The sequence below is a fragment of the Eutrigla gurnardus genome, assembly GCF_963514095.1.
Source record: "Eutrigla gurnardus genome assembly, chromosome: 23".
Classification (NCBI taxonomy): domain Eukaryota; kingdom Metazoa; phylum Chordata; class Actinopteri; order Perciformes; family Triglidae; genus Eutrigla; species Eutrigla gurnardus.
Window position 1 is genome coordinate 10,445,817 of NC_139934.1, and position 22,674 is coordinate 10,468,490.

General features: G+C 42.3%; 4 protein-coding genes across 5 annotated transcripts; 2 read left to right on the forward strand and 2 right to left on the reverse strand.

Annotated features, from left to right (window-relative positions):
* Positions 1-1,323: 1,323 nt before the first annotated feature.
* LOC311009124 (zona pellucida sperm-binding protein 3-like) lies at positions 1,324-5,959 on the reverse strand (the record flags this gene model as incomplete). The annotated part of the gene is made up of 10 exons (XM_084003097.1): positions 1,324-1,336; positions 2,439-2,542; positions 2,715-2,824; positions 3,858-3,988; positions 4,074-4,156; positions 4,239-4,356; positions 4,544-4,712; positions 4,819-4,922; positions 5,272-5,381; positions 5,567-5,959. 10 exons carry the CDS (start codon positions 5,957-5,959, stop codon positions 1,324-1,326), a joined length of 1,335 nt encoding a protein of 444 aa, XP_083859223.1.
* A 177-nt stretch (positions 5,960-6,136) lies between these two features.
* On the reverse strand, positions 6,137-8,128 carry cnpy4 (canopy FGF signaling regulator 4). Its single transcript, XM_084002296.1, has 6 exons — positions 7,947-8,128; positions 7,674-7,800; positions 7,455-7,551; positions 7,139-7,261; positions 6,870-6,987; positions 6,137-6,669 (listed from the first exon to the last, which is right to left on the reverse strand). The coding sequence occupies exons 1-6, from the start codon at positions 8,029-8,031 to the stop codon at positions 6,557-6,559; spliced, it is 663 nt and encodes a 220-aa protein (XP_083858422.1). The 5' UTR covers positions 8,032-8,128; the 3' UTR covers positions 6,137-6,556.
* On the forward strand, positions 6,889-17,632 carry LOC311008579 (calpain-5). Its single transcript, XM_084002295.1, has 16 exons — positions 6,889-7,024; positions 7,168-7,287; positions 9,185-9,367; positions 9,928-10,205; positions 11,792-11,960; positions 13,427-13,558; positions 13,651-13,862; positions 13,964-14,156; positions 14,219-14,412; positions 14,789-14,866; positions 14,978-15,383; positions 15,455-15,577; positions 15,645-15,841; positions 15,927-16,045; positions 16,137-16,273; positions 16,366-17,632. Exons 4-16 carry the CDS (start codon positions 10,117-10,119, stop codon positions 16,540-16,542), a joined length of 2,226 nt encoding a protein of 741 aa, XP_083858421.1. The 5' UTR covers positions 6,889-7,024; positions 7,168-7,287; positions 9,185-9,367; positions 9,928-10,116; the 3' UTR covers positions 16,543-17,632.
* Positions 17,633-17,825: 193 nt separating this feature from the next.
* On the forward strand, positions 17,826-22,375 carry LOC311008581 (transmembrane protein 272). 2 transcript variants are annotated; one of them, XM_084002297.1, is made up of 5 exons: positions 17,826-17,960; positions 19,577-19,663; positions 19,778-19,828; positions 19,931-20,137; positions 21,533-22,375. In XM_084002297.1, exons 2-5 carry the CDS (start codon positions 19,600-19,602, stop codon positions 21,739-21,741), a joined length of 531 nt encoding a protein of 176 aa, XP_083858423.1. In that variant the 5' UTR covers positions 17,826-17,960; positions 19,577-19,599; the 3' UTR covers positions 21,742-22,375. The 2 variants fall into 2 exon arrangements, with proteins under 2 accessions (XP_083858423.1, XP_083858424.1); XM_084002298.1 differs by having other exon boundaries at positions 17,846-17,960; positions 19,557-19,663.
* Positions 22,376-22,674: the final 299 nt, after the last annotated feature.

A 22,674-nucleotide genomic window follows, 5' to 3' on the forward strand; every position in this document is an offset into this window, starting at 1 on the left:
CACAGCAAAATAATAATATTAAAAAAAAAGTATTTATCAGACTCAAAAGAGCAGCTTCGATCAACTTTTTTAAGTTATTGTTTTATTTAAAGCTTTATTTGCCTTATTGTGAAAATCTGCTGTTAAAACTTATTCAATAGTGCAATAAATTCAAATAACTTTTAGAATATATATTATGATCGAATTGCATTGAGTACTTTTACTCGTGATACATTTCAACTTGAGACTTTTATTTGTAACAGAGTATTACACTGTTGTATTTTGTATAGTACTTTTACCACCACTGTCAGCTTGTTAAATTAGATAACATGATAAAGTTATCATTTGACTTCTGCTTTCATGTTAATGCAGTAATAACAATAATACAACTTATAATAATGTGTGACTGTAGGGGACTGCTTAATGAGTACTTTTAAATTAGATACTTATATACATTTTGATATTACATATGTACCGGCTAGAGTATCTTTAAGACGTATTTCTGCCTTTATCTTCCTTTTTTACTCTGAAAATGTGATTTAAAGAAGTATTTCCCTACACCATCAAAATATTTGACTAAATGAGCAAAAATTAAAACTTTGAGGGAAAAAATTCCACGTGTATGAAATCATAAGTGTTTAAACTACTTAATCAGGGAAAAAAAGAAAAAGGTGTTCAGGACCTTTAAGTGTGAATGAATGTACCTCATTTATCTGAAACTAAACCACTTTACTGAACGTGTTGTTGTCTGGAGAATATCACACAAACTTAAACAGGTTGATCTGATTTAGAGTCAAGTGGCATTTTCTCCTTCTCTTTAAAGTAAAACTAGAATTTTAACTCAATTTGAGGATTTGTTTTTTACCTTGTGCAGATCTTCCACCTTCATGGTTTATTACCACAGGCGGGCAAATTGAGCGCACAGAGGGAAGCCAGTTGTAATAGTCTTATCTCGTAGCGTCCAGGCAAAGATCTCACTCCCCAGCTTGCTCCCAATTATCCCTCGGTGGAATAAGAAAAATGGCTGAAGCTAATTGGCTGGACTGGATCGTTCTCAGATGTGACCCAAAGCTGATACAGATGGAAATATAAGAGAGTTGAATGAAGTCGGAGGGCGGAGGGAGGGAAGACGCTTGATTGGAGAGGAGGAAACTTTCCCAGAGAAAGCCATAAAACTGATTGATGACTTCCCTCGAGGAATGTTTCCCCAGGTGTGCTTCGAGTGTGTGTGTGTGTGTGTTTGTGTGTGTGTCTAGTGGTTACAGTGCGGTTAAGAAATGCTATCCTTGGACGCAGGACAAGTGCAATAAAGTAAATTGAGGGGTGAAATAGCACGTTTATGTGTCAATATTGCACTCTGGCAGCATAAACACAAAAGCACAAGAGATTTCATAGAGCTGAGGTGGGACTCGACTCGGTACCTTTTTAAAGAATGATTTAAGCAATGCTAATTGATAACAGAGAGCATCACTAAACATGATGTGATAAAATGTTTAAGTGCTTAATAAAACGCTTCAGGTGGTCTTTGACAGGTGCCTGGCGCTGCCAACACCCTGCAGCGTAGAGCTGCTAAGAGACTCAAATCATAATAAACAAAATACCATGAAGTGTAATTATAAAAGTCAACTTTAAGCCACCGTGACAGCAGATTTCACAACACATGGGCGTTGGTTTGAAGGATGAGAAATATTTAAAGTGCAACAATGTGGCATTGTTCTTTAGTTTGATACTCACAAAATATTTTCATACACAGTCAACATTTATTTCTAAATTACCGGAGCAAAGGAACACCGTGCTCTAAAAACCAAGGAAATTGAATGATGATCTTAATTGTGGGTGTTTCACATTTACAAGCTCATAAATCTGTAAATGAAAGATTTATTATGAAGGTACAGGAAAAACCCCCCAGGTGTAAAACTTATCTAAACTCTGTGGTACAGATATGTTGACGTACAAATACTTATAAACAAAGTTATTCAACAAATGTTATTAGCAGAGTTTTTAAAATCTAAATAAAATGAATGAGGCAAAAGGTAAAAGTAAATTAATTTCACAGAATATTAATCATCTCTTAAGGAAGAACCCAAATTGCTCACTTAGAGCAAAGAAAATATTAGTTGAACTTAGTGGGTGTACCTCAAGGATCAAGGTTAGGCCCCCTACTATTGAGTCTAAAATTATGGGTAAAAGACCAATACGATATGATCATCGCAGTCATTGTGTTTAAGTCTTTGATTTGCCAGCCAATTATTTTATATACATATGCATTTAAAAAAATAATGTTTTTTAATTATGTAATTTTAAATGCGTATCTTAAATCAGTTAAATTAAATTTAAATCTTCTCAGCTTTGAGCATCTTCTGAAAAACTTGAATAATGACAGTAAAGACATTTACGTCAGGATATCAAGATTCAGAGGCTGTAAGAAGATCCTCTACTAACACGGACATGTATCTCACATGTCCACCCCGTCATCGGAGGAGATCTTCAAGGAGATCACGTTCCCTGACCTCTGACCTTCTCCAATGTACAAAGCACGAACGGTCCTGGACCTGACGTCGATCTGGATGATCACTTAACGTTAAAATCATAGAATCTACAGAGTATTGCCCCGTTGGTAACTATGATGATTTTGTTTTAATGCAACAAGACAAGATGTCTATAAAAACAAAACCTTGACTGAAGGCTTTGGCTCGAAAACGTCGTTGGCAAAAAACAAAAACAGGGTGGGAAACGATCCCGTTGCCATGAATCCAAATGCAATGTTTTTGTGTTTCCAAGCTTCGCTCACGTTGTCTGAATGTTGGCAGGTGTTGGACGGGGATCGGGGGGGCAGACTGTTGTTCTGCAGGAGAAAAAAACGTGCCGAAAAAAAAAGGGTCAAAGGTCAAGAGGAAAAAGATTAGCGTAAAATGAGCTAGAAATCCTAACATTTATCATTGTGGAGCATCCTGGTAGCTTAAAGGTCCTTTGTTAGACGAGAGAAAACTCTAGTTTATGCATAACATGCAACTTTTTGTCCACTTCCTACCTTTGCAAATTAAGTTATATTTGCAATAAAAGTCAATGAAGCTCTTCGCTTTTCATTCTTATCGGGGTTCTGACAGTTTTGCTATTAAATGAGAAACAATTAGAATGAACAATAACAGGAAACACTTGATGTACGGTCATGTAGTGGAGTCGAGTGGGAGTTTTTATCCTCAAAACAAGTCAAGTGTGTAATGCATTTCAGTGCTGTTGACTGATGTCGATATTTAAAGTTTCGTAATGCAAGGTTGAAAAAGAACCCACAAATAGATTTGAAAAAAAAATTAGCGTTTGAACTTTTTTAAGCCTTTGTTGTCGTTACACCTGGAAACTATTGACTATGTGATTATTAGATATTGGTTATGCAAATATTTCAACATCCAGCAGTTTTATTACACTCATGGATTAGGTGAAGTAAAAATTCCATCAACTCCTGTAAAATTAAGAATAATTGTACTGAGTTTTTTTTACTCTTTTATTCTTTTTGATCTAATATTTGATACTATTGTATTCCATATTATTTGGAATTGTTGGATTTGCCTTGTAAATCATTTTGAAACGTAGTTAAATACAGGTATACACCTTTTCCTTCTCCTTAGAATAGACCCCCAACTATTCTGCGGATGAAGACAAATAATATTTTCTTACATTTGACAGGTGCTGAAAATGTTTTTATTTAACTCAATCACTTCAATACAGATGCTTATGTTTTCCCACTGTGGTCACTTTAAAAAAATGGAGAAATATAATGCGGTTTCCCCGTGCAGCTCTGCAAGGACAGTAAATCGGAGTTAATGTAGTCGGATGATCATTTTATATACACAGTACCAATTATGGAGTAGTAAAAGTACCAGTTTGTCTGTGCTTTGTTTCACCCTTCAGCTCCCTCTTGTGGCTGGACTTGGCACTGCTGCTGTGATGTTTCTCTCCAACTCGGCTGCAGCTCTCACAGACACGGTCATCACCATCCACTGACCTCCACCTTACAGATTAAAAAAAAACAAAAATTTGTGTTTTTCTCTGACATGTTTGGAGAATAAATGTAGAAAAAGTGACCTGAAACTGACCTCCCACTTGTGAAAGAACAGGCCTTTTTCACTGAGTGCTGGGTTGAAATGGGCTCTGCTTCCAGGTGACATGTTACATATATCTACAGGAGACAGCATGACACACGCTGAGGCATTTCTAGACTGGAGACGCAGAAACAAACGACATGTGAGTCCGGTGCTGACAGTGTGCCTGTGGTCCTGGCGGAAGAGGAAAGGTTCAAGCTGAATCTGGAGGAGGTGGTCCCGGACTCTCGGCAGGAAACGGGAGCTGGAGTCCTCCAGCTGTGAGTCTGTGAAACATCTGCAAAGAGCAGACGTATCCTTATCAGATTTTAACCAGTAATTTGGGTGCATTTATAAGAGCGGGATGCAGAAACTGGGCAAATTTAATGCCGGCAATGTGAGCCACCATAAGGAAGTCGTTTTTTTATTTGGAAAATTAATTGCAGGAACCACTGCAGACATTTAACAGACACAAAAGGACTCACCCCCGGTGGTCTATGAAGGGGTATCTGGGGTAAGAATCCACATCGGGGTCCAGAGTAGCCACACAGCTGCTTGCATACAGACGAAGACGACGATGATCCACGGAGGCCTCCATGTTGACCATTTCACCCAGGAGGTAAACGGATGACTTCCTCTCGCTGCTCCAGTCATCTGAGGAACATATAATATATATATATAAACACACATATATATATATAGAATCACACGCACATGCAGAACCTCTTTTAACACACATTTGGGCCTGAAACCAACGCACTTGTCATGAGTCTGAGGTGGAAGTCCAGGTCCAGATGTGTTGACTGGATGGAGATCAGGGGACTCCAGGTTGGTCTCAGGGCGATGCTGCTCACTGTGTACCACCTGCAGGGTACACGCACTTCAACATGAATCACATTAAATGTCCATTCCAGAAACTAGTGGGAACATGAATAATTGACAGCAGAAGTTAAAGTGTAGTGCATAATTAAAGTAGCAGGAAAAAAAGGTGAAATATTGCTTCTTAAATCATAAGTGAAAACAGGGCCTTATTTGGTGTGTTCTCAATTCAGTTTATTATGAAAATAATAGAAATATGTTGGTACAGTTTGACAGTGTTCTCTGTATTTTCTGCCTCTTTCCCTTTAAAGTACTTTGTACCTTTGGTTTAAATATAGATCCATGCTGTTCTACCGACCATACACAGGCTGAACACGTGCACGTTTAAATGCACCTTTTATATTCACACTGGATGGGAACGGCGGCTGGCAACACGTCTCCAGGTGATGCCGGAGGAGGAGAGTACAGCAGGAGGTTGTTGTACAGGACAGCACTGTGGGTGAACTACACGTGACACAAAGCACTGTCAGTATCAAACCACTAGAGGGCGGCATTAAGCAATGATCCAGCTGGGGTTTGTTGCAAAGGGATTCATGGCCAAGTGTGGTTTTGTGGCTCTTTTATTTCACTATGTTCTCACTCGACAGTGAAACCAACATTACATTTAGATTATTAAAATGCTCACCAACCCTCATTGTACTTCCACACTCGGTCAGAGTTGCCCTGATGACGTACTCCCCGTTTCCAGACGGTTTGGCCGTGCAGTGATCTTGTACAGAACCGACAGGTCCGAGCCTGAAGTGTGTGAGCTCCACAGGCAGGCCTGGGTCAAACAGATAAGCTTTCAACACAACCTCGACGCCGTCCTCGTGACATTTCACCACAAATGTCTTGACCTTGCGATGGCCGCCGGGATCCCCAACGTCAGATTTGCCCGCCTGCTCCAAAGAGGCTGCTTTTAGGGCGGCCAGCTCGGAGAAGGACAGAAAAAGAGGCTCCGTTTGGTAAGTGTAGCACCGAATCGTCACCAATTTAGACAGAATAAGAAGAGAAACTGTGAAGTGCACGGACGCAAGAGGCATAGTGGCGGTGCGTTGGAAGCTTCTTTCCCACTGTGGCTGTCAAACTGAGCTGAGAGGTGCACACCTGAAAGCCATCATCCCTGATGAGTGACCTGCAGCACCACTGTAACAATCACACATTGACAGAAAACAGTTTCTTTTCATTTTCATGCAACAAAATAGTCATATAGTCCGAGGTGATATTAAAAAAACACTTTATTCACAATAAAAAACTGTACATATTGCATTTTAAGGCTTTCATTTTGGGTAAAAATGTTGATATGTACCATATTGTTGGCATAAAGAGAGATGCATACATCATATAACACTGGAAAGGACTTAACTATTAATGGGAAGGGCTTCAAACCTTAATCCAAACAGCTGAGGGTTTAATAAGGTGCCACGGGTCTTAAAAGGCTGACACCATGCATGTAAAAACAGGAGAAGCGTAAAACATAAAATCTAGAGCCAATGTTTGGCTCCAGGAATATGATATAAATGTTGCCTGAAAGCTCAAATGATGTCACATTACATAGTTTCTTTGCAGGTTGCAGCCAAAAGTTAAAACTGAGGTTATTCTGTTGTCTTCCGATTTAAAAAAGAAAAAGAAGTTTCCCCTCATAGCTCCCCAGCGTCGTGTGTTTTGTCCTCCTCTTCTGAGCCGTCGCTTTCTGCCTCCTCGGCTCCTCTTTTGCTCCCCAGGTCTCCTTTCGACGCCTCCTTCATACATTCTGAGGGAGGGAGAGAAAAAAAACAAAAGCACATGTCTTGAAAGCATGCTTTTCTTTAATCGCCTTTGAGAATGCACAGCTAGAGTGTTGGATGACACTTTGGCAAACGTGCTCCCAAGCTGAAGAGGCTTAAAACCGTCCAAAGCTGCAGAGCGTAAGCAGCTTGTGCCACTTTTCTGTGGGTCATGCGTCACACACACCTCGCTCTGACGCCTTGAGGACGTGCTTCTCGCACAGGAAGTTCTCCAGCCTCTGGTCCTGATGATGGAAGTACCAGTCCTCCACGACCTCCTCGTAGCGCTCCAGCATCGTCTCACACTGGACAACACACACAAGTGTAGGAGGTCACAAGCAGGTACATTGCTGTACACATTAATGTCATTTAGGGTGATAGAAAGGGGGTGTTTTCTTCTGAGAAATCACTTTGTTGTTGGGTTGTGAAATACATCTTTCCTTCACATTCCCTGACCTGTTTCTTCATGTCCGACACCTCGACAGAGGGTTCGTCCCACAGCTCAAAGGGCAGACCCAGATCCACTTTGACCCCCTTGTGGACCAGGTTCTTCAGAGTCGTCATGGTCTGACTGGCGCCCTGCGTCACACACAAACCAGCCAGATGTCAGAATGATCCGCAAATGTATATCAATATTTGCAAATGACAGGAGCACAAACATATTTGCAAGGTTTTGGGAATCATAGCGTGACGTCACGTCAGATTAAACCTCCTAAACCATTAAAAACACGTGTAATGCAGGTGAGGGCTTTAAAGGGCAGGTATGCGTCACCTTGGCGTACCGCAGGCTGCCAGGCCTCTCTGCGTGAACATTATACTGCAGGATGCGTTCACATATGTCGTCCACCGCCTCAGTCAGCCGAGTCTCCCTGGAATCACAATACTTATAAATACTGGCATTTCACACACGAACGACGCTGCAAAGCTTTCTAGCCGTTTAAACAACGCATTTGCAATGTGTTTATCTTTCTCTCCCCAGAGTTGGACTCACGAGGTGTTGTATTTAATCTTCCTCCTCCTCCTGCCCGTGTCCAGCACTTCTCCGACCTCCAGCACCTCTTTGGAGCGGCCGGTTTTCTCCAGAGCCGCCTGCAGCTCCACCGTCAGAAACTTACACACTGGCAGGCAGGAGAAACACCGGAATAAACCCGCATTACAACCACGTTAGTACCAGTTTAGGACGACACAAAACTATGTAAACAAATGCCACAACACTGTTATAAACCCACACAACTAGCTAGCTAGCGTCACTTCTTCGTTCTACCTTCGCATTTATTCGGCAGCCTCTCGTCTTCTTCTGCTGTGACAAGACAGCAGACACTAAACACGACCACGATACACAGTTTCATCGCGTCAATGTGTTCGTAAACTTCCAGGCGAGACCACAGTTTAATATCTCCGCGGCCACATCGGCACTTTCCTGACGGCAACAAGTCGGAACGGCGCATGCGTAGTAAATCCCCACAGACGTGAGTAATCGATGCCTGGTGTTCGGATTTCAGGGACGATTGTCGATGGAAGAAAACGATGCAAGAAAAGTAATTATTTACTATTTATTTAGTTGTATTATACTTTTTACTTCCGCCCTTCACTCATTCCATATATATTAAATAGATATCTTTTAAATTATTGTTTGAATTTTAACAACAAGAGTCGCTAAACATCTTCCTGGAGAGGTTTGTTATTATTTGCGTGATTTCTCATATCATGGTTATTGTGTTATGAGACATTTAAACACACATTTACTGGGTGTTTAATGATTGAGATCCTGATACATGGCCATCGATGAACGTATATATTAATATATGCAGTATAAAAACTTGTGATATATGCCAGTATATAGAAAAATACTTGTTTTAGTGCATATTGTCGGCTATTTATGTAGAAATACATAGGCTAAAGTACTAATATACACCCTTTAATACACGTATACTGTACTAATATAGATTAATATATTCAGCATTGATGTATGACATGGTTATAGTATTTCTAGTATAAAAGGCTATGCATTATTTAATATAGATAGCAGGACTATGTACATACAAGCGTATACTCATAATGGTCTTTATTTAATCAAAACATATAAAATAATAGCATTTAAGTACAAGTATATACAAGATAATTCCATGTTAACAGTCACCTTAAATCAAGAAAGTCCTGAGTTGTAATTCACCAGCTGACTGAATGCAAACAAATAATAAATAAATAAGGCATTTATCAACATGGTATTAATAATCACAATTTGTACTGTGAATATAATACAATCAGAGACATAAGACAGTATGCTTAGGTTTTGATATGTGTGTTATGATATGATGTTGCTATGTTTTCAGTGTTTCAATGATCAATGAATTGCATCTGTGGCCCTCAAAGAGGCATTTGACTGAAAGAGGTTTTCTAGTGTATCAGCCCTGAGTGATCACATAGGAATGGTGGATAATTAGCTTGATATTTGGCAGTGAGCTGGTTAAAATAGAAGGCGCTTGCCTCTTGGTTTCTCAGGTGTCAGGGGCAACACACTCGACAGCAACGGAAACCCCGGGAGTCCGTGTGGGAGAAGAGAAGAGAGAGAAAAAAGGCAGAAAATGAGAAGAGAGGGGGAAATGTGCGCCGTTTTAATATGAGGACTGAAAAGGAACTGCGGTGAGATATGAGAGGAGAAGACGGATTCTGCTTCAACCAGAAGTGAGTGACACACGCACACACACACACACACACACACACAAACACACACACACTCATTCGTTCATGTTCTCCAGCTGCAGAACAGTTTGCACAAAGACGTCACAGGATAAAGTGTTCGTCTTAAGTGCAAGAAACTCAAGAGTAAGTGCAGTAACAGTGTGAGGCGTCCACGGGGTTTCCAATGTTGTGTTATGTCACTCAGCTGGGTGACTGTCTGTCTATTGTCTGTGTGTGTGTGTGTGTGTGTGTGTGTGTGTGTGTAGGGGGGGGATACAGTTACAGCAGTGTCACCCTGCCCTGTGTGTCACGGCTGTATGCACATGGACACACACGCTCATGCATCAGATGCTGTTACGTATATACACACACACACACACACACACACACACACACACACACACACACACACACACACACACGTAAGAGAATGTGTCAGCAAATTTCAGTGCTCACATCAAGCCGTACTTTTACCCTGCAGCATCATTCCTAGTGTAGATGTCTTTTTGCATTTCATTCACTTAGTTTTTTAATTTCAGTTTTTGTTCTCCATCTCCATCCAGTGAAACTCTAACATGACACCAAGTTAAACACCCGGAGGAGATGAGTGAGACGGATTCAGAGGACGGAAGAAGGAACATTCTGTCGGCTCGTCAGCCAGTTTTATCTGCTGACTCTGGGACAAAGAAGACCGAGAGGAACGAGACGACAAATGCTGGCTGTTCGTCTCAAGAGAGTGTGACTACCTCTGAATGAGCGAAGAAGAACACGTCCAGGATCCTCTACCTGAGCCCGAGGAATACTTTCATCTCAAGCAAGAGGATACACGTCTGACTATAAGGTAACAGCTATTTAGCTGCATTATATAATATAAAAGATGCATAAAACTCACTAATGTATAACCAGTAACATCACTATGTAATGCAGGTAATAATAACGAGAGAATAACGTCACTAAAAATCAAAAATACTTGAAAGGCAGCATTCAAACCACGGGACTGGAACAGGCAATCACTCCAAGTGATGACAGCTCTTTTAATACACAGACTAACACCAGACAATAATATCTCACTCTATATATAATAATACTTCTACTACCACTACTACTACAAATATTTATAACAAGTGTATTCTGATGCTGCCTAATAATGTTTCAAGGGTAAAACTTTTATATTTCTAAAGCCTATATTTCCATATATTTAAAATGAGAACGGGTTATTTTAGAACAAACTGCCGATGTTTCATTTCTAAGAAAATCATTGTGAAGGAAAAGTGCAGTGGATCGTAGTCGCAGTTAAACGTTCATTAATTAACAATGTAGCTTTAAGTGGATAAAAGCTTCTTGATGGAGCCTTGGGCGACGATGAAAGATTCCTCTCTTCTTACACAAACTAGGGATGTTCTTTGTTTGTTCAGTATGTTTACGTGTTCAGGAGTCTTATTGACCTGGGTGGCTAAGACACTTGAAATCCTCACAGCAAACGGATTGAACAAAACTTGACAAAAGAATACAAAGCAGCAGTAAAAGTAAAAGCATGAAACAAAAACAAATACAAATGTTATCTGTCGTACAAAAGAAATGTTTTAGAGGTTATAAAGCAGAATATACAATATGGCAACATGAATTATTACTGAAATTGAACCAAACAATAAGAAGATAAAATACATTTCTGTTCAGTTTTGAAATACTCATGTAAATGACATATTAGAAGAGATATCATTGAATCAAATGGTTTTGTGAGATATATCTCCGTTTGGCTGCAGCGTTGGTGTCATGAATTTGTTATGCGTTCATTAATCATGGATCGTGTGAGAGTGTTAGCTTCATATGTTTTCCTCGTGTTCATGAGCCTCTCCGAGGAAAACGTGATACCAGGAAAAACAAAACCTCGCTGATAATTGACGACGCCGACCCGCTTGGCGTCTGCAAAGCCGAGCACCTGCAAGGTTCCATCTCTTTTTCCTCTCTGCACAGCAAGACCCTGAGATGACCCGCCGTGAACACACACACACACACACACACACACACACACACACACACACACACACACACACACACACACACACACACACACACACACACACACACACACAGCTGACTCAGGAACCCCAGCAGTTCATATCACTGATGACTAAAACGGTATCATTACCTTACTGTTGCTCTCACCCATATCCACACACACACACACACACACACACACACACACACACACACACACACACACACACACACACACACACACACACACACACACACACACACACACACACAGTTTAGTATTTGTGTGCAGGATGTCACACCTCGAACACACAGGTGAAACTTTACCCACAGCAACTCATTTAATTTGTGATTTCAAAAGCTATAATGACTGACTGATCCAATGACTTTTCATGATTTTTCCTCTAATTCCCCGTCTCTCCTCTCCAGCACGATGCCTGAACGGGTGAAACATTTCCAGGGTCAGAGCTTTCACAAGCTGAGGCGGGCCTGCCTGCGTCGAGGCGCGCTCTTCAAGGACCCCCTGTTCCCCGCCACCGACCAGTCCCTCTTCTACAAGAGGGAGCCCCCGCCGGGTCTGACCTGGAAGAGGCCGGGGGTGAGGGGGGATGGGGAGGGAACCTTCAAACCAGTATGAACAACAACAAAGAGTTATTTCCAAATATATTTCCTCTCCTCCCTCATCTAAATCCAGTGCATGTTACATTCCCGTCAGATTAGGGGTTAATTAAAGCACTTTCTATTATAGGAGAGTCGTCAGGCAGTGAGACCTTGGGTGCTCTATTAGTGTGTGTGTGTGTGTTTACAGTTGTGTTTAGAAAAGGCAACAGTCAAGTTTAATAGTCAGATGGTTTTAGGACACTGATATGTGTATAATAATAGGTGTTATTGTGGCTACAGCGAGCAGCCTTTAATGGTGGCAATGAAAGTCAAGGTTGAATTACTTATTGCCCAGTCAGCGGCAAAAAACGTAAAAGTGTAAGGATTTATTGTAGGAAATGGATTGTGTGTAAAAATGAGTCAAAATGACCACATAAGATGCATATAAAATGAAAGAGATCAGAACCCACAAAGCTTTTCCCCACATTGCTTCGTCTGCATTGTTCAAGTTAAATCGAAGACTTTTAAAGGACCATTAAATGCCACACTAAATAATATTGAATACTCAATTCAAAGAATGATGGAAAATCAGACAACAAAAAATCTACAATTATCAATTATGTACATGAAAATATTGCCATTTAAATTGACTTTTTCTGGGTGTAAAAAATAATTCCTAGTAAATTAATTAATTAATTAATGTGACCTGGACTCATAAGTGACAGAACATTACTAATAATAACTCTCTGTTGGGAAAATACAACCTCTATAAATGACATTTTAATCCTTTGTAAAGCCTTTTTTTTTAGGAATGCAATGTTTTTTAAGGCTTTTCACGGATTAATTGCACCGTTATTAATTGAATCGGTCCTATATTAGCTCTAAATTCAGGAATGCCTGTGTGGTTCGATCAGCAGTTCATCGGTTCATGTTGGCCAAGCCTTCAATGCTCTTAATCTGTTTAATCTGTTGATTCGGGCCAGAAAATGAAGGGTTAATGGTATTGTGTTCCTAATGCCTCACTCAGGTATTTTAAGCGTGTATCAACACGGAGTCGGATGGTAGGATGATTCTCTATCTGCTGACACACACACACACACACACACACACACACACACACACACACACACACACACACACACACACACACACACACACACACACTAATTCCCATTAAATGTGTACTTCACCATGTAGGCGAAGTTGACACCAGAAGGAAGGTTTCGTATCATCTGGAGTTACATTTAGAGCAGGTTATGACTACTGAGTGTGCATTTGTTTGCATGTGTGTCCACCTTGGGCACCTCCACTGTCACCTGAGCCTGTCCAAACTGAGCTCAACAGATCCACACCTCAGCATATCTCTGACACTCGGACCCCATGAAGCCCTGTGACGCTACTCACTGCTGCAGTTCACCAGAGTGGATTTAATGTGTCCCTTCCTTTCTTCCGATCACACTCCAGGAGATATGCAAGGACCCCCGTCTGTTTGTTGATGGCATCAGCACGCGGGACTTGCACCAAGGCAGTCTGGGTAACTGCTGGATGGTGGCTGCCATTTCCTGCTTAGCGTCTGAGCCGTCTCTGTGGAAGAAGGTTGTGTGTTTGCGTTCCTCTGTCATCCTTTTATTCCTCCCCTCTTTCCCCCCTTCCTTCACGCCATCTCCCTCCCCTCTCGTCCCCCCCAGGTGATCCCGGACCACGTGGACCAGGAGTGGAATCCAAAGCATCTCGACCTGTACGCAGGCATCTTCCACTTCCGTTTCTGGAGACTGGGCCGTTGGATGGATGTCGTCGTGGACGACCGTCTGCCGGTCAGCAGGGATGGACTGCTGCTCTTCTGCCGCTCGGCCACACCGCGGGAGTTTTGGAGCGCCCTGTTGGAGAAGGCCTACGCCAAGTAAGGGCTCCAGTAGAGTCCTACTCTCTCCAGGAGACAGAAGAGGGCGAAGATGAGCACGGCCATTACCCGTTCAGTGAATCTCTCTGGTTGCTCTCCAGGCTAAACGGCTGCTACGAGGCCCTGGAGGGAGGGAACACCACAGAGGCGCTGATCGACTTCACCGGCGGGGTTTCGGAGCCCCTCAGTCTGGATCGCGAGGCCCTCGGCCTGCACGGCGACCAGCGGAGGGCATTCTTCCAGACGTTAGCTCAGGCCCATGAGCGTAAAGCCCTCATCACCTGTTCCATACGGGTAGGAGAGATGCACAATGCGTGGTGAAAAAGATGAGTTTATATAAATCTGTCATTTCCCAGCCGGCAGAGGGGGAGACGGTGGAGTCCGTGCTGGACTGTGGCCTGGTGCGAGGACACGCCTACGGGATCACAGCCGTGAGGAAGGTGAGGCAAGGGGAGAAGCTGACGAAGACGGGTTGGATGTCCAGACTCTTCATGGTGCGCATGAGGAACCCATGGGGGACCACGGACTGGACGGGTGCTTGGAGCCAAGGGTGAGGGCTATACTTTGAACTCCGCGCCGGCTTCACCTGCCACATGTCCGACTGATGAGTACATCATATGTTTTGCTGGCGCTGAGGGGAGAGTTTAACAGCGTCAGACTGCTTTTACAGCATTTTTATAATTACAGTTTCTGACATTTTACAATAGTGTTGGAATTGTTTTTTTACGAGGGGGACATCTGCCTTTTACGTTATGGAAGTCTGAGAAACTCTGAAAATGGCCAAAATGGACCCATAAAGGTTTCCAGAAGTTAAAACGCTACTTGTACTTTTACATGTCACTGCCAGTGTGTTGGACCTTGCAGCTCTGCATCCCCCCCCCCCCCCTGCTGCCTTTGACATTATTGCCCTTGCACGCCCCCTGCAGGTCACAGCAGTGGCAACAGATGAGTCGTGCAGAGAGGGAGAAGATGGGCCTCATCGTTCGAGACGTCGGGGAGTTCTGGTACATTTTCATTTTCATCAGCATGGAAGGAACAATGGAGAATGAATCATTTACATATTTCTGATTCTTCATAGAAATGTCACATGACTCTCATGCTAATTTATTCCTCAGGATGGATTTCAAGGATTTCTGCCACTACTTCACAGACGTGGTGGTGTGTCGCCTGGTGGAGAGGGCTCTGCTGTGGCCGAGCTCTCACTGGAGGGAGGTGCGGCGCTACGGGGAGTGGGCTCCGGCTCCCACTCTCCCGGGAGCACCTCCGTCCAGCGACCACGGGCTGAGCTTGGTGAGGAACCAGTCCAAACCTGGGGGGACCAAGCAGCGAGGGAACCGGAAGGAGGCCAGACTCGGGGAGAGTCAGCAGAAGGGAGGAAGGCGGGAGCCGGATAAGGCTGCGAAAAAAGCCACAGAGGAAGATGATGGTGGAGAGGCGGGAGGATGGGAGGCACAGATGGACAAGAGGAGTCGATGTGGAGGATGCATCAACCACAGAGACACTTTCCTGCACAATCCACAGGTAAAACTGAAGTGAAAATTGGATGCATTTTATTCTTTTTTTTAAAAACATTTTTCTTCCTGACTTTGTAGTTCATGTTTGAGGTGAGAGGCAAAGAGGAGGAGGTGCTCATCTGTCTGCAGCAGGAGGACCGGAGGATACGGAGGAAAGACGGAGGAGGAGAAAACCTGCCGATCGGCTTCGAAGTGCTGAAGGTGAGCCGGACCCACAAACTGTGAGCGCGCACCGTCTCCGTTTTCTCACTGCTGCCTCGTCTTCCAGGTGGAGGTGAACCGCTGCAGCCGGGTGCAGTGCGTGGTGGAGCAGGCGGCCAGCTCCATCTACATGGACTCCCGCAGCGTGACGCTGAGGGGGACTCTGTCTCCGGGGCGCTACGTGGCGTTGCCCACCACCTTCCTGCCGGGCATCACGGGGCGCTTTCTCCTACGCCTCTTCTCCCATTCCCATATCCGACTCAGGTGTGACCCCAACACACACAAACCCAAGATATGGATCAACCTCTGTCAATTCATTCTTGTCTTATAATCTTTATTTTTGCTGTAGGGAACTGAGGGAGGATTTGCCGTCTCCCTCTGTCTTCCAGTGTTTTCTACCTCAACCCTCTGTGGTGACCACAGTCCACCTCCGCAGGGCGACCGGCCTCAGCCCTCCCAAACAGACAGGTGGTGTAGGACTCCATCACCCCTCCTCCTGTTTCACTGTAGAAGAAGCACCTGAAACAAGTTGTTACACGTGTCGTCCTTTAATCCACAGCTCCAGATGTTTATGCCATAGTGCGGTGTGAGAGTGACGTCATAAGGACGCGGGTTTTCAAGGCGGAGGGAAACCCTGAGTTCGACCTCAGAGCCATCTTCTACAGGAGATACCCCAGCACACACATCTCTATTGAGGTTTGACACATTCATATTCTCTCCCTCTCTCTCTCGCACACACACACACACACACACACACACACACACACTCAAGCCTGTCTTGTGTGCAGCTGTGGAGCCGGGGTCGGCTGTGGGACTGCGTGCTCGGCCGGGCCCGGCTCCAGACGGCGGCGTCCGAGAGGGGCCGGAGCCACGCGATCGATCTGCGAGGCGGCCAGTCCCGCTCAGGAGGCCGAGGGAGCGTCCTCGTTGAGACGTCCTCCAGCGTGCGTCTCTCAGACTTGTGACTGACGGCAGCGTCTCGTTGCCCCCGGTGACCACAGGAAGTGAACTAATCAAAAAACAGGGATGAAGACTAAAGGAAAAGGTGCTGTATTTACTGTTGTTACTGTCATTAAAACTGTCTTGTGATTTTTACAATTATTTGTTGTCAATATGCTTGTATGTAAATGTTTTAAAAACATTTTGTTATTATTAAATAATTAATTTAACTTCAAGTGTTGTCAGTTTTAATATTGTTAAATCTATTTCATGATTACCAGTGGTTGGATTATTGAAATAATTTTATTTTATAGAAGACTAGAAGAGCTATTTAAGGAAGATGTTCTATTCAGCATTTAGCCCAGACAGTTTTGTCCCAACACAGTGCATTCCTTCATTCAATTCTGCTGAATTTGGATGACCTCATATCTCTACATGATTAGACAAGACGATAATCAGTAGTCAGACAGTGTACACTCGAGGGTGAATGTTTGAACATGATTCAATAAAATGCAAGTAGGTTTTAAAGTTTGTTCATCTCACTTTAAAAATCACACAAAGAGAAAATATGAGAATGAAAGCATGAACTAACTTCCTAACATTTAGATAATGGAGATAGATTGCATCATCACTGCGGCCGACACCACTCAGGAGAACGGCTCCTGCATGTGGCCACACCTGTGTTCCAATGCAAACTACACAAAGTCGGAATAAAAGGCTGCTTCAACCTTTATCTGCTCTCGCTCGGCTGTATTTGTTTATCCTGAGTGCTGCTTTTGAAAGTGATGACCTGTGTTTGATTGTAAAACATAGATGCTTTATGTTGCTTAGTCACTTAGTTTTTATTCTCTCTCAAGCAGGTGTACAGATTGGAACCTTTATTTGCTCGTTTTATTTCCATTTAGCTCAAACTTCCGTTCTACAAACACAAATGATTTTTTAAGTTTACTACACACATTATATCATTTTTAATACTGTTTAAATGTAGAGACAGCATCTCGAATATTAGACATCTAAAACCATTAAGAAATGTAATGAGCAAGTAAGTTCTTATGCATTCACTAGAATTTAAACTCTTTAGGCCATTTTTTGGTAGTTCCCAACCTTGTTATCCTCAATCTGATCACAGCTGGAACAGTTTATTAATAATAATAATAATAATAATAATAATAATAATAATAATAATAATAATAATAATAATAATAATTATTATTATTATTATTATTATTAGTAGTAGTAATATGCTGTATACATTAAACATTAGTTTTTTACTTCTTACTTTTTTGTCGCCAATAATGAATGTGTCTCAGCTGACGCGTGAACGCCACTCTGGGCACGCGCGCTCCCGCGAGGTGGAGGTTTGGCATGTCACGAGGCGCGTTCGTTGGCCGCTGTCACCGCGGAGGACTCACACACACAGCGGGAAGGTAGACTGACAGCTAAGGTAAGTGTCGGGAGAATCAAACCGGCAACTCCCCACCTACTAAATCCCACTTTAACACTTTAACACTTTACATGTGTAGTTTAAGCAGTTTTCAGACACCAGAAGTTGACTTGATATCCGTGTTAGCGGGGCGAGGTTAACATTAAACGATAGCTAAAATACGAAAGGCGAGGCCACGTTATCTTTTCTGGTTTGACGGCATTTTTTCAGCAACTTTCAGACACGAATATGTTTTAAAACTCAAGTTGAAAATGCCCAACGTCGATTTTAGTTTTCCTGTTGCATATTTAAAAAAAACAAAACAAAAACCATTTGTTGTTCCTGCTGAAGGCTGTTGGACAAACTGGCTTTGCTGGGAATGCAGTCAAACCTCTTCCAACGCAAACTGTGTATTGAAGCCACGCTAAGCAGTACATGTGCAGGGGTGGAGCAAGATGTTGTGAGCTTTTGGGGCTCAGCCCAAACCTGGAGGGGGGTCCGGGTGTCCAGGTGTCTGGGTGCCCCCCCCCCAGACTAATAGTAATAGAAACTTGTGTACCGCTTCATTCATAACACAAGGAGTGACTTCCTGTAGCTAATTGTTCTCCATCTGTTCACCATTCTAACAATAATGCAATGCATGTTGAAGGTTGAATTTTCCCCTAAAATGAAGCTGATGTTACTATTTTTAAGTAACAAAGGCCGGGGCAGGAATTTGGCGTGAACAACATTAATATCTTGAAACCTGTTTTTCCTGTACTATGCCGGAGAAGAGTTCACAGAATGAGACTGAGGGGAAAACATAAACAACAAAAATATTCAAGGCATTTGAGAAAACAATTTATTCTACGGGTATTTTTATATCTCACTCATTATGAGGAGTTGGATGAAAACTAAATTGAATTTAGGATGGGATGAATAACCTGACCTACCCCGTGATCATATCACTCTAATGAGCAGTCGTATGTATGAGATTGAGGAAGGGAGCAGTCGAAAGTAAAATATCCCTGATTACATCGTCAGGGTTATCCAGGGAGCTCAAAACCTCCATCTTTTGGTGGAAAGCCTTCAATACAGACTATAGGTGTTGTTGTGCATGCAAGAGGCATCGGGGGTCTTCCCAGTTGCATTATGGGAAGTGAAGTGTAATCAAAAACGAGTCTTTGACCCATTACGAATGGATGCAGTCGATTTAGGATAATTTATCAAATAGTCCAGATTTAGCATCATCAAAAAATAAGACATTTTCCAAACAAGAATGCCAAATGTTTATGGTTTCCAGCCTTAAAACATGAGGATTTGCTGGTTTTGCCTGTTTTGTTACAAAGACCATGAAACATTTAGGGGTTATGGATTGTTGGTTGGACAATTTGAGCAATTTGAAATGGTCACCTGAGGCTCTGGGAAATAGTGATATGTCGTTTTTACAATTTTTGGACATTCATGGACTAAACAATTAATTGAATAATTGATAATGAATTATTTATGTCCCTCACTTTTGTGTCTATTGAGTATTTGATTAATCTTAGCCTTGTCTTGTCTTAAATGTCAGCTTTCAGCATGCAGACTTGTACTTTTTAACAATGTAGACAACTTTAGTCTTCACTTCTGTTTCAGTTCTTAATCTTCCTCCTCAGGTTTTGAGTCCTCATTACTGAAAATGTCAAGCAGCGGCCTTATTCGACGCATCCGCAGCCCTCCTCAACCCCCGACGCCCATACTAGGTGAGCTCAACCGATTCATACACATTCATAGTTTCATTTTGCTGAGAATATCTACAGAAAAGAAGATTGCAAGTGTCTGTGCTTTCATCTAAATATATTCTTTTCTTCTTGCAGCATGTTCAAAGTTGATTTTTTGTGTCATTCCTGTTGCTCAGATTGCGATCGGTGAGTGACAGATTCATATCTACAAACAGTCTTTTCCTGTTGCATCATTGAGGTTTTATCACATCTTGAATGCGGAAAGTGCAATTAAATGCGTGTCAACAGGTGCGGTACATCTGGATGACTGTCCGCGGCAGCACTTCATCCCCATCTACTTGATTGTGGTGGGGGTCTTTGGCCTGGTGCTGGCGCTGCTCTCCTGCCTGCCCTGTGCCAAAAGCCCTGAAGACGGCCCCCCTAACCCGCTCAGTCGGGTCTGCACGGCCTGGAACTCGTTGACATCGTTCTTCCTCTTCTGCTGGTTTATTGCTGGTGAGTTTAAACTGGACGGCTGACTAATGGAAAGAGAAGCATGACCAAAGAGTGCAAGTGACACAGCATATTTGACGTTATGCCATGGCCGAGGGAAATGCTTTTTTCTGATTATTTCTGGTGTAATAGGATGCCTTAAATGCCATTCTTAATTTACATCAGTGAGGGTAGAGTAAAAATATTCTCAGTATAACCATTCGACAACAGCACAAACTACAGGTGAATTTAATCCAACTTTAAATGGTAGACAGCGATTTTCATCTCCATTTTCTGGGGCTTTTTTCTTTGATGAGTGCCTGAGGTGTTAGTGTGATTACACACTTAAGGTGTCTTTATGTGAAAACATAATGGATGGGATGAGGAGATCTCACCCTTTCCATCCATTTTGTTATAGCAGCCATAATGTCTGACACATCTTCCCCCCATTCGGAGGCCTGACGAGAGATGTCTATTATCAAGAAATTATTACATTATTTCATATTTGCGTGTGTTTTTCAGCCAAAATCTAAGGCTCCTTCACAAGTCAATTTCCCTGGTAACCCCGATGGTCTAAACCTGGAGAAATCATTAACATCCCATCAAATTCTCATGAAACAGAAACGGGCACTCCAGTAAATAAGACGGACCTTATACGGTTTTTAATTGTTTTTATTTAATGTGGCCAGCACATTGATTTAGAACGGTGAACAAACAGTTTAACCAGAACTTCTCATTCGGAGTCTATTAAGCATAACCTGCAGCCAATCAGGATCAAATATTTACCCAAACCACAGTATAAACCTCATTGTTGTGCACCAGTTGTAGTTACATATGTTGGACACTAGATGTCCATCTATGACTGCTGGAGATCTCACTCGCTTTATTAATAATACTAGCTGCACAAACCCCTTGAGTGTAAATGTAAATTAATTTAAAAAATAAAACTGTATGGAAATTAAACGTGTCAGCCTGTTACCTTTCAGTCCTCTTGGGCTGAATCTATTCTTAATATATATTACACTTCTGTGGCACCATCAACCAGATCTCTCTCTGCTGTCACCTCTTAAGAGCCAAACTATTTATCACACTTAAATAAATGACAAAACAGATGTCTTGTAAAAGATCAAAGTTTGAAGAAACAGTGGTGATAAAAGCAAATCATTGGGGTATCAGCGTGCTGTCACCCTCTCTTCAAAAAACAATTCAAAAACAAAAAATGGCTGCCAATCCTGAAATCATACAGACAGAAACGTTCTTTTCAAGTAGCAATATGGTTTATTTATTTTTTTAAAACAGACCAACTTTCACAACATTTTACAGAGTTAGATTAGAATACATATAGAGAGTAAATAATGCCTGTGAATTGAATTAAATGGCTAAACAATGTATTTATTCTATTGGTGTTCCTTTTTACAGGTAACGTGTGGATATACACTATTTACCAGCCCAACTACAACAAAAACACAACAAGCGTGGATCCCTACTGCGACAGGACACTCTACCTGTTTGCCTTCTGGACCACCACCCTGGTCTACATCTTCCTGGGTCTCTTCCTGATCGGCGGTTGCTGTGTCCTCTTCTGCTTCTTCCTGTGTGGCCGAGCCGACGCAGACGACGATATCTAGAGACACGACAAGCCGCTGGAGAACCGGGACGCGATCCCTGAGGGCTGCCGAGGTTGTTAATGGTGCAACCCAAGACTAATATGTCTTATCATAACGCCCGTCATGTCACTTTGTTAGATACATGCTTGACTCCAAGATACTGTAGATTTTGACACTGATCATGAATAACGTCTGAGCCTTTTCTACCTCCTGCTGATGCTGCAGCGCAGTCTGCTTAGAGGGATCTTCTCTCACTTCCTGTCCAAAAAGAGGCATGAGCTGTGTTGTTTACATGTTGCACCCAGAATTGGACTTTACCTTGATAGAGAGTACCGGACATGATACAAGGTTTTGTATTTTGTGGGTTGATTTTGCCTTATTATGTTTTTTGTTGATAATTTGTGTCAGTAAGACGCAATAAATGAACCAATCACTTTCCACATCCCGTCTTATGATTTCTCATACATCCAGGGGGAACCAATGTTTTTAATGGTTGACTGTTTGGTTTCCACTATATAACATTTAATCACAACAGAAAACCAACATGCTTTTCACTGCTTTGAATGATATAAGATTAAAATGACATGCAGTGTATTAACCGTGATACATTCGAACATATGTGCCTGAAAAATCCATTAAAAGAAAAAGAAACCTGGCAGTGTGTTACATCGACTACTATTGAGAAATGATTATGGGAACCTCGATGTGCTTTACCTCACGAACAACACGTTGATTACTTAACAGAGGGAAATAAGAGGAAGTTGTCTCTAATCAAACTACTTCTAAAATTGCTGTTTTATAACCGGTCTCATAAATTGGGGAAATTATGACGTAGACTCAATTCCCTGTCTATTAGCTTGGAGAAATGGGAGTCCCGATGAAGGAAATGCAACATCCAAGTAGGACAGTTTATGCTCGATAATGAGTGCAAAAGGATTTGAATGCCGTGTTTCT